This window comes from Pyrus communis, chromosome 3 (assembly GCF_041283825.1).
Source record: "Pyrus communis isolate YQ-2024b chromosome 3, ASM4128382v1, whole genome shotgun sequence".
Taxonomy (NCBI): domain Eukaryota; kingdom Viridiplantae; phylum Streptophyta; class Magnoliopsida; order Rosales; family Rosaceae; genus Pyrus; species Pyrus communis.
The window spans coordinates 3,451,080-3,462,414 of record NC_142567.1 but is presented as its reverse complement, the minus strand read 5'-3'; the positions used below and the strand labels follow the sequence as shown (position 1 = coordinate 3,462,414).

General features: G+C 39.7%; 2 protein-coding genes across 3 annotated transcripts; both read left to right on the top strand.

Moving 5' to 3' along the window:
• Positions 1–1,324: 1,324 nt before the first annotated feature.
• On the top strand, positions 1,325–5,130 carry LOC137715045 (BES1/BZR1 homolog protein 4). 2 transcript variants are annotated; one of them, XM_068454261.2, is made up of 3 exons: positions 1,325–1,977; positions 3,744–4,498; positions 4,585–5,130. In XM_068454261.2, exons 1-3 carry the CDS (start codon positions 1,762–1,764, stop codon positions 4,586–4,588), a joined length of 975 nt encoding a protein of 324 aa, XP_068310362.2. In that variant the 5' UTR covers positions 1,325–1,761; the 3' UTR covers positions 4,589–5,130. The 2 variants fall into 2 exon arrangements, with proteins under 2 accessions (XP_068310362.2, XP_088546772.1); XM_088690646.1 differs by lacking the exon at positions 4,585–5,130 and having other exon boundaries at positions 1,621–1,977; positions 3,744–4,520.
• A 1,102-nt stretch (positions 5,131–6,232) lies between these two features.
• LOC137715044 (uncharacterized) lies at positions 6,233–11,335 on the top strand. Its single transcript, XM_068454259.2, has 7 exons — positions 6,233–7,357; positions 8,240–8,479; positions 8,959–9,048; positions 9,172–9,321; positions 9,461–9,585; positions 10,430–10,559; positions 11,076–11,335. Exons 1-7 carry the CDS (start codon positions 6,791–6,793, stop codon positions 11,199–11,201), a joined length of 1,428 nt encoding a protein of 475 aa, XP_068310360.2. The 5' UTR covers positions 6,233–6,790; the 3' UTR covers positions 11,202–11,335.

Sequence of the window (11,335 nt, the reverse complement as noted above, 5' to 3'; positions counted from 1 at the left end):
CATAGAATAACATAGAAAAAAAAACCCAGTTCCCTTGATACCAGCAGTATTATAAATAAGGAATCGATCTCGAGACCTGGTGCAATAGCGGACATGTGCATTTTAATTTAATTTATTCTGCCCGACAAATTGAGCACAAGATCAAGAACTAAGTATTTGATTGTCTGAATATCTGTGATTTTGTACGTCAAAATGCTTTTTTTTAATTACGAGAACTAGTGAAGTCGGCAGCATAATCTTTTGAATGGATTTGTACTTTTTGAGGGATTTTATAAGCATAACTGCGCAAGGTTGATGGCGGTTGTGACCGGACTTTCTCTTGTTTATATATATATATATAGTTTTTTTTTTTAGTACACCGATATTTTTTACACTAAGAAGAGATTTTTTAGTACACCGATATTTTTTACACTAAGAAGAGGAGGAGTTCGACTAAGCCACACAATGGGCAGCTTAATTTGGTATCGAATTCGCTATCCACGAGATTCAAATCTAAGACCTCTCACTTCTAAGTAAAGAGGAATACTACTAGACCGTAATACTGAGTGATTTTTTTCTCTTGTTTATATTAAACATGCACGTTTAAGTTTTACATCTGAATATAGTTTAAAGAAAAAAAATTGCACATTTGATAAGAGTTAGATTATTTAACCTAATGGTTATTGTTCAGATGTGTGATTTAAGGCATGTTTTAATAGAAATGATTGACTTGGATAAAGCTATTCCTTATATTGAAAATATTGTGAAGGAAGAAATGGATGACAACTCTTTATTTTGTCTTTATTTTGTCTAAATTGAAGGTTAGTCATAAAGAAAATATATGTGTACTAATTCCTTTAAAAATGGTAGGATTAAAAGGACAATTTTTCTTAATGAGTAACCTTCAACTTCAACTTGTTGAACAAAATAAGGTAGTTGTCATTCATTTCTTCCGTCAAAATGTCTTCAATACAACGAAGTCTTATCTAAGTCAATTTCTTCCGCGTTGGCGAGAGCAGTGGATCCAACAGAAACCAATGTCGGACCCGCAGGGTGGTGCTGTTGGCGTGCGGTCACGTGAAAGTTCTGCCATGCGTGACGCATGCATCGCGATCGAGCAAACACCCCCAACACTCCGGCACGTGCGCCGGACTTTCACAAGTGCGTGGTTATTTTCCTCATCAATCGAAAACGAAAAATAATTGATGAAAAAACGACGAATCGTTTTGGACAGAGACAGTTGCGGACGAAGCGCAGAGATGGGGACACGTGTCGAAAATCGACAGAGACGGTTGTGAAATTAGGTTTCACCTCCATAAACGCTCAATCAGCTTTTTTGTCTTTTGGTCTGGATGCTCCGCTAGGGGCAAACGTCATCGTTTTGGGGTCAACTTTATTTGCATGGATTAAAAATAAAATAAAAGCAAATACAAGTCCTCTCCCACAATCTCTCTCGTTACAAATCCCAGACATTCCTGCTCTGCTTTCACTTCGCATTTTCCCGTCCAATTTCGACAGCGCTCTCCCCTCAGCCCCTTAACCCGACCCGATTAACACCCGCCCCACAGATCCGATCCAATTCACCGATCCTCCACAAGTTCAAGTCCCCGGTCGACTCCAATCCCACTCCAAATTCTTCCGTCAAACTCCGTCGTCTCGCCGGAGCTTCTTCCCTCAGCTTCCGAAGATTCGATTCTGACACTACTCCTCAGTTATCAGCTCAATCTTAACAGCTGCCGGCGTCGTTTCAGGACCAGCGAGCGAGGGGGTGCTTGATCGGAGATGACGTCGGGGACGCGATTGCCGACGTCGAAGGAGAGAGAGAACAACAAGAGGAGAGAGAGGAGGCGGAGGGCCATAGCGGCGAAGATATTTGCAGGCCTGAGGATGTATGGAAACTACAAGCTCCCCAAGCACTGCGACAACAATGAGGTCCTCAAGGCTCTCTGCGACGAGGCCGGTTGGACCGTCGAATTGGACGGTACCACTTACCGCAAGGTAAAAAAAACCAAAATTCCTTTCTTTTTAACCGCTGTTCAATTGTTAATTACCAGTATCCATTAAATTTCTACCTTGATTGATTGATTAATACTAATTTCTGTAGAAAAACTCAATAAAAATTGGTAAATTTGAACGGCAGTTGTCGCTAAGCTCGAGAAAAATTGCTAACTCGAACGGTAGTTGCCGTTAAGCTTTTAAACTCCGCCGACCGCGCATATTAGCGGGATGTACTAACGTGCGCGCGACGGAGCGGGGGTTGGTTCGGAATGTTGATCAATGATCATCATGCAGATGATCTGTGAGGAAGTACGATCGCTCTGCTCTGAAGGAGCTATGTTTTAGTGGCGCATTCTAGCAGAAGTTGCTAACTAGTGCCGGGTTCACCGGCCCGTGTTGGCCGGGAAATTGCTACCGGCGCACGTTAGCCGGGGTAACAGAATTCACTGTGCGGGGTGGCGTACGTTAGATATAGTCAGCCCTGTTCTTTTTCACTTTTTCTTTTCTGCGAGATCGCTTTTTCGCGTGGGAGCACTAGATTCCCTTTCTCTTTCTCCATGCTTTTGTGTGGAGGGAGACTCTGCTGTCTGAAATCCCAGGGGAGCTACGTAGATCTCGAGGCGATGAAGATGCGCTTTACAAATTATTTTCAAACTTTACTGCCCAAAATGCCCACTTGCTTTGTATGCCATTTTCTGAATTTTTGATCTTTTACCTTGTTATGGGAAACAAAGGCAGAGCCTTTTCTGAATTTTTGATCTTTTACTTTGTATGCCAGCTTGATTCCTCTACATATTATAAAACTTTTTATTACCATAATATGATAATATCCTTCAATTAAATTGCTTGTTATGCAAGGTACCTTTTTTAGCCACTTTGGTGCTATGGAACTCGCTGATTATTTAGGATTGAAAAGCCTATGTAGAGTAATTTGCCGAGTATTTAGAATCACGCCTTACAAGTGTAATTGAGTTAAGTTACTTCCCGTGCATCGAGAATATTGGTTAATGGTTAACTGAAGATGTCCCCTGAGAGACAATGTAGTGGTGTTGAAGTCTTCCCCAATATGGTTTTGGTTCAAGACTTCAAATCAGCTGGTAGTGGTGTTTTTATACGAGATTAGTAAAAGAGATGATTCATTGAGTTTACGTTGATGCTTCCACACCTGCCTTTTGTGTGCACCATAGCTGATTAAGTGTTTCTGAAAGGGATCACGGTTGAATTTTGCATTGCTTGGAAAGTAAGGTAAACATGGTTGGAAGCTACATTTCCCTGCTCATGGTATAGTTGACCGTTATACCTGAAAATTCGGGCCAACATTTTCCATGGGTGTGCATTGCTCTCAGTATTCCCCCCCTCTGAAAGAGGAGTTACTTGGATTCAAACAGCTATGCTAGCTAGCTCTCTTGCAATCATTCTATCACCATAATATCACACCATTGCCTGCTTTTAGGGCATGATAAATGATTAAATTATAGGACTTTACTTGCTACTACCCAACCTGGCACCTCAATACATATGGCCCTTAGAATTTAACAAAATAACGCGCGCGCACACACACGTGCATTTAAGATATGGACTTAGATTTAAGGTCATAACAGATGAGGGTTCTTCCAAATTTGTTTTATTTTCAGCCTAATTTTCTCTTAATGAAACTTTGACCATAGCTCACTTCAAGTTCCATTCAGATTTGTGGTTATACCTGAAATTTATTAACTATTTAGCTTTTTTATTATGTGCCACTAATCATCTTCAATTATATGCAGGGTTGCAAGCCGGTTGAACGCATGGACGTGATGGGTGGATCCACAGTAGCTAGCCCAAGCTCGTCTTTCCACCCAAGTAATTGTGCTTCGTACAATCCCAGCCCAGGCTCTTCCTCCTTCCCAAGCCCAACATCATCTTCCTATGCTGCTAATCAAAATGCTGATAGCAGATCCCTTATCCCATGGCTCAGAAACCTCTCATCTGCATCCTCTTCAGCCTCCTCTTCCAAACTACCCAACCTCTACATCCACAGCGGCTCTATCAGTGCTCCTGTTACCCCTCCATTAAGCTCCCCAACTGCCAGGACGCCGAGAATGAGAACTGACTGGGATGACCAGTCTGCTCGCCCAGGTTGGGCTGAGCAGAAATACCCCTTCCTGCCATCTTCTACTCCACCAAGCCCTGGACGGCAGATTGTTCCTGATCCAGAATGGTTTGCTGGGATTCCGATTCCCCATGGACCAACTTCTCCAACATTCAGCCTTGTCTCTTCAAACCCATTTGGGTTTAAGGACGAGGTTTCAACCGGTGGTGGATCCCGCATGTGGACTCCAGGGCAAAGTGGGACTTGTTCTCCTGCCATTGCAGCTGGCTCCGATCATGCTGCAGACATCCCAATGTCTGAGGTGATTTCTGATGAGTTTGCATTTGGATGCAATACAGCAGGACTGGTTAAGGCATGGGAAGGAGAGAAGATTCACGAAGACTCTGGATCAGATGATCTGGAGCTCACTCTTGGGAGCTCAAGAACAAGGTGTGCTACCATAAACATTTGATTTGCAACATCAAGTGATTTGTTCTGAATTGTTCGTTTGCTCACTTAAACCATGTTATTTACAGGTAAAAGACTGCACAAAGAAGTGAACTTGAATCATGTTACGTCACAGAAAAAAGATTGCACAAACTGAAAGATCACTTGTTAGAGGAAAAACTTTGATTCCTTGCCCGTCCTTTTCCAGATAAAAGGGAAGAGAAAAAGGAATCAGGGTGAGCACAATCGATCTCTCTTTTCCATTTATTTTATCAGTTCTTCTTTCCTAGTTTTTATTTTCTCCCGAGTCATATTTAGTTAGTTATTTCGAGGTACGGGGGGTGGTTATACAATCCTTTGGGTCATTGTTTATTAGAACCTAAGTTTGATTGGAAGGAATCCATGTACATGTATGAATTGGCTGCTGCTGCCGCCTGTGTTGTGTGTTATGCCATTGAAATTACTGTTCAATGACCAAAGGGGATTTAGGCTATAGCTCAATTGTCAAACCTTCTCCAAGAGTGAATAGATTTATAGTGTTCTCTTCCATTGGCTTTTGTATATTCTTTGACAATATACTTGTGTGTTTGGCATAATTATCCAGTTTCTTGGCCGTGTCTATATTATTTCAAAAACATTGCTTGGCTCCTGACATGTAACAAACATTTTCTCATTACAACACGTACAAAATATCTCATTGCCAGCTGAAAGGACGAATAACTCCTTACATGTACGAAGGCTAAGGACTTTTGCGGTGATTGATATTTGCCCGACAAATTTATGTTCTTGTAGAGTTTGTTGTTATACAAAGAAAAGAGGTATTCCTTTCATCTGGTGTGGACCACAAACGCTCACAGACGGTATGTTGCTTTGACAGCTTTTCTTCTCTGCGCATGGGATGCGCATTGTCCATATCAACTCCTCACAGACGCTCAATTTTTAAGCTATAAAAATGAAAGTCTGGGATTTAATTTCCTTTGGGGTATGCGCACTTGATGCAGAGTAATGTGTGCAGGTTAGCAAACCTCGTCGCTCTGAATCTTCATATTTTTACTATCTTTGACTAAAAGAAAAGCCGGAAAACACAAGATTTTTCACTTACAAGTAAAGAGGAACAGTTGTGAACTCATCATTTCTAAGATTCAAACCTCAGCTTCTTACTTACAACTAAAGAGGAATGTCATTGAACTGTAATATAAGTGACAATTGTAATTTAGTTCTTAAAATGGTGGTGACGTAAGCAAATTCGGCACTCTACTAGAGTGAAATAACTTCTTGTACAAAACTCCGGCCAGATTTACCTTCTATATAAAGCAACTGTGACACCACCAATTAGTATTAATGAAGATCCCATGCCAGGCTCTTGTAGATTATGGCATCAATATTTGATCAGCGTGGTCGTATCAACAATTGGAAATTTTAAAATTCTCTTCCAGTTCATAAAATCTAGATACAAACTAATGTATTTTTTGTTGGTCGACGACATTTAATTTGTTTAAGTAATTTTCTTTTTTTAGAAAATTCCTAAATCCTAATTATTTACGCATGTCTATTTTGCGCAGTTGAACCAACAAAAAATAATAATTTGAAGTACAAGGGGCGTAACTAAAATCAGCCCAAAAAAAATATTTTAAATTTGTTAAAAATCTAAATAAAATTTGTAATTGGTCTGTGACGGGCTCTACATCCACCAAATTGTGGAGCCTAACATTCACCCCTATCCTTAACTCGACACACATCCCCACAAATGACACTATCCTTTCCCCTCCAGCGTAGCGGTAACGGAAACTATGTGCGCACTACGCACCCTACGCAATTTCCGTCCAGCCAATCCCCTCCTCTCCATTGCAATTCCCAAATAAAAAACGCTAATTAATGGCCATGCCCTTTCTTTTCGTCTTCAGTTGCTTCTTTGGAGCTCACAGAAGATTCAAGTTTTAACTTCTCCTTCTCAATTTTCGCTTTCTCCTTTCAAGCTTGGGATTTTTTGTTTGCGAATTTTGACTGAAAAACCCTAGAAGCTCGACAGCTTCCATTTCCAAGCTCCGAGTTTTCTTTTCACTTATCTGGGTTTTTTCCTTTTCAAATTTGAACTGAACACCCTGATCCCGAGAGCTCAAAATTTCAAGCTTGGGATTGTAATTTCACTGTTTTAGATTTGTTTGACCTAATCAGTGGCTAAATATCCCAAATTTCACTGTTTTTGTTTCGAGAATTCGTCCCGTTGGTTTGTGCTATGAAGAAGCTGTGATTGTTTCAGAGGAATAGCAGGAAAAGCTTTCAAATTTCGTCGAAATGTCGGTCGAGAGGTCCTTCGAAGCTTGGGAGGAGGTGCAGCGCCATGGGCAGGACTTGGCGGATCGCCTCACGCAGGGATTCACGGGTTTGATTCAGTCTCATATCACTCCGCCGTCGTTTCATTGGCCAAGCCCTAACACATCGAAACTCTTCGACCTTGAATTCCCGAACCAGAGTTTTGGTAAGAGGGATTTTGTTGGGTTGGTGGCTGAGAACCCGGGCATTAATGGGGTTTCGGCGATTCTGGATATCGGTAACAGGATTGGGCAAGCAGGGGCGGATTTTGGTGCGTGCTTGAATGGGATGGTTCAGCAGTTCTTTAGGACCTTACCTGTACCGTTCAGGCATGATGAGAATGTTGATTTGGCAGTAATTCGGATGGATTCGGATAAGGTTAAGCAGAGAGCCGATATGATTTTGAGTGGTACGGAAGATTTGGGGCCACTGAAGGAACGGTCGAAGGATTTCAGGGCTGTGGAGAGTGATGGTGGCTCTGATGGTGTGGTGGATGAAGAACTTGGTGGCTTGAATCTAAGGTCCGCTGGTGTTCTGGGTAGACCGCTGGTAAGTTTTTTCAACCAACTAGTATAGTATGTAACTTATGTTTTTTTTGTATGAACTAGTTGCACCTTTCATTTCTAATTGGAGATGCCAAACTACATTTGTAACTTGTTAAGGAACCAGAACCACTAGTCAAGGAATTACAATTACTTATGAATTATGGTAGAGCATGATTGTGTTTCATAGGTAATCACTTAGTGCTGATAGCAGTGAAAGTTTGCTCTATATGTTTTTGGTATGGGAAATATGTCATGTGATAGGTCCTAGATTAAAGTTTACCAATTTGATGTAATTAGCAAGGTGCTTAATAATTCATGTGATGGTAGAATTCGTGAGAGGATGCTATAGTCTTTTTTCTTATGCACAGTGCAGTAAGTTTAGGATAGGTTGTATGATTTTTTTGTTCTGAGGATAGGTTGTATGCCAAACCAGAAATCCTGATGAGGAGAATTGTTGAATGGATGCTATTTTTATTTTCTTATGGGTAGTTTTGTAGTGTTATGATAAGTGGTATAGTAAACTATAACCAATTGCCTATAATCTACAGGGTGTCTAATAATCTCATGAAATGGAATTTCTAATATATGTTTGTGTTTATGATATATAGAAGTTTGATTGATATGGGAAATTTACTCATGAAATGTATTTGGACTGACATCTATATTTTACTGGTCAGTTGAACTAGTGGTGATCATTACCGATATCCTGTCAGCACTATCAATTTGTTGCTATCATTGTCATTACTTTATTGTTATTAATTATCGCCCAAACCATTAGTTGCAATCGTGTGGAATTTTATATGTTTGGTCTTGGTACTGCAATTACCGACTGCATTTTGATTTTTTTTTTTTTTTTTTTTTTTTTTGGTGGGGTGCTGGATCGCAGGGGACTGTAAATACCACCACAAGTTATGATACTAGAACCCGTAAGCTGGAAAGTTCTTTCCTTGCAAGGGGAGACTTATGGAGAGTAGAGGCTTCTAGTGGCAGTTCCACATCTAGAAATGACAATTCATCACTTTTCCTTGTCCAGCTTGGGCCGGTACTCTTTGTTCGTGATGCAACTCTTCTTCTTCCTGTGCATTTGTCAAAGCAACACCTACTTTGGTATGGCTATGATAAGAAGGTATGATCAAATTCTTTTGACCAATTTGTTATGTGCAAGTGTAAAACTAATTATTCATCAAAGCTAACCATAAATTTGAATAGGGGTACTATCTATCTAGAGATGTAAGGATAATTGGAACTCAAGTTTGATTTCTGTTCGAGTTGTGCTCTACTTATCTCTTTTCCCTCGACATCCAAAATTGACTATTTGAAATAGCTTTTCTACCTAGCATTATTCTTAATTGTTTGAAAATCTTGTCAGTGCATCACTAGTAGCATAAGAAAGGAAAAACCTTGTGTGTGACTGTTTTATAATAAGTGAAAGTCTCGTTAGAAGTCACCAGAGGAGAGTATCAAATGCACCAATAGGTGTGCAAGAAAGTAAAACGAATTGGGTGAACTATTGAGGGACTATATCATGTATAGCAGCTTGATGCTTCTTCACATCTTCCAGTTTCCTTGCCATGTTCTCATATACCCTTTTGTTTCAATTATCAGAATGGGATGCATTCTCTTTGTCCGGCCGTGTGGTCAAAACACAGAAGGTGGCTCTTAATGTCAATGGTCTGCCTGAAACCTTTAGCCTGTGTAAGTTGACTACTTACTTTAGCATACATATTTTTGTGCCTTCATATATTTGTTTTTCAGTGTCAACACTATTATTAGGTTTCTGGGGTTGATTCACTGATCTCATGTTCTCTCTGTGCCCAGTCATTTGTTGATTTACAGTTTCCAAACGGGCAATTTACATATATATCTGGTGAAGGACTTAGTACAAGTGCTTTCTTACCTCTTTGTGGTGGCCTTCTACAAGCTCAAGGTCAATATCCTGGAGAAATGAGATTCAGTTTCTCTCGCAAGGTTAGATTGCAAACTAGGAAAATGCTTTTAACAAATAAGCGTAGTAGTTTTGTTCTCAATTTGTACCTATAAAGACTATTTTACACTTAGTCCTGTTGTTTTATTTGAGTTAAGTTTATTTAAATCTATTTTGTTTCAGAATAAGTGGGGAACACGCATCACACCTGTGATACAATGGCCAGACAAGTCTCTTACACTAGGTCTTTCACAAGCCTTGGCTTGGCAGCGATCTGGTCTCATGGTGAGGCCTACAATACAGTTCAGGTTAGGTTATGACGTCTCTGTATATTTTAGCTGTGCATTATTGTCTTTCCATAATAAAAGTTCTTCTCTTGCATTCGTGTGCTATGTTGAGGGTTTACAGGAAAAGAGGTATATTGGTTGTTGATACTGGTTTCTATGATAAGTTAATAATTAATAACCCAGTCAAATACTCAAATGAATGTTACTTATGCTGTTCTGGATCACATGATAATATGATGTTTAAGTGCTATTACCGTTCCCTTCTGGCCTCTGCACATGTTTTCTTGTGGACAAAAAATTGCACCAAAATACGAAGAATAACATTATAATATTTTTACCCTAAAAGGGCTAGGTCCGAAAGACGTCTTTGAGGTCACTGATGGTTCCAGCAGGACTTTCCCATTGCAATCTTAATTCTTTCCCTGCTATTTATGATTCTGTTGGTTGGGTTGGGCGAAAGGTGTGTTCTCAAGTTGAATTGGAGCTTAATAAGAGTAATTTTGTTGTGATATTTCATAGAGTTACACGAGGTGATACATGCATATGATGCGTGTCTGCATGTAGCTTTACAAAATGGTTGGAAACTTTGTTATCTTTGACTTGCAATGTTTATGTGACCTAAGATGTGATATTGATCATTAGAGGGTTAACTCACATCAGATTTCTTTTGCCGAGGGAAAATTGGTACTGAGCATGTTTTAAACTACTTTCTTACATCCCTGTGAAGCGTGTGTATATCATTAATATTGACATTTTTTTAACCGGGTCAAGTAACACATGCATAGTCATCTTTCATTTTCATGTGCAATTTTAACATTCATGATAGTTGGTATTGAGATGTTCCACGGAATTTTAAAATGGTCAGTTTATGTCCCACTTTTGGCGGAAGCAATCCTGGTTTGCGGGCAGAGCTCATTCACTCAGTGAAGGAGCAGCTGAATCTGATATGTGGTTGTGCATTCACAGCACATCCTTCTGCTTTTGCTTCAGTATCGGTATGTTATTGCTGACACCAGTGCATATTTTATCATTTTTATCCTTTAGTTCTCTGGGATCTCACTTATTCTCACAACGTAGAGCAAGCTTTGTCACCTTTTAAATTCTTAAGCCTTTAATTTCATGTAAACATCTCAAGAAAATTTTATTACTCTGGTTTTTTCATGATTTCCAAGTAAAATACAAGAGTTACTAAAGACCATATTCATTGGAAAGCTGTTTGCTTCATTGTTGTATAAAGCAATGTTTCCAGTGGTGAAGGCGTAAGTTGAGGCGTTTATGCCTCGCTAGGCGAGGTGTAAGCCTTTCAGCTTTATTTATTTACAATCGTAACCATTCAAAGAGGAGGGAGCGAAGGGAAGAAAGATTAGGAGAAAATAGAATCCTACTCCTATTTTCTTACTATAAGTTGTACTTGCAACAAGTTGTTAATTTACAATATACAAACACGTACTTTCTCGTACTCATTTGTTTCTTAATATCTTCTTCTTTATTGTATGGTCTTGTGTATTCAGGTTGGCAGATCCAAGTGGAATGGAAATGTCGGGGACTCGGGGATCGTATTAAGAGTGGATACTCCTCTTTCCAATGTTGGTCGACCTTACTTCTCGATTCAGTTAAATAATGTTCTCGAATTTTGATTGCTTAGGCCCCATGGAGTGTGCAAAATGCAAGTGTATATATTCAGTCTCAAGCTCTGAAAACAATACCACATGTGAATATGTGAATCATGTTCTACTGCTAATTATACCAATGTTACCTGTTTCACTGCTTA

What these genes read in the sequence shown, in the direction of transcription:
- LOC137715045 (XM_088690646.1), top strand. Translation starts at nt 1,762, where the DNA reads ATGACGTCGGGGACGCGATTGCCGACGTCGAAGGAGAGAGAGAACAAC. An exon ending in ACGGTACCACTTACCGCAAG is followed by an intron (nt 1,978 to 3,743) that starts GTAAAAAAAACC and finishes AATTATATGCAG; the next exon opens with GGTTGCAAGCCGGTTGAACG.
- LOC137715044 (XM_068454259.2), top strand. Translation starts at nt 6,791, where the DNA reads ATGTCGGTCGAGAGGTCCTTCGAAGCTTGGGAGGAGGTGCAGCGCCAT. An exon ending in GATTCAGTTTCTCTCGCAAG is followed by an intron (nt 9,322 to 9,460) that starts GTTAGATTGCAA and finishes ATTTTGTTTCAG; the next exon opens with AATAAGTGGGGAACACGCAT. An exon ending in CTGCTTTTGCTTCAGTATCG is followed by an intron (nt 10,560 to 11,075) that starts GTATGTTATTGC and finishes TTGTGTATTCAG; the next exon opens with GTTGGCAGATCCAAGTGGAA.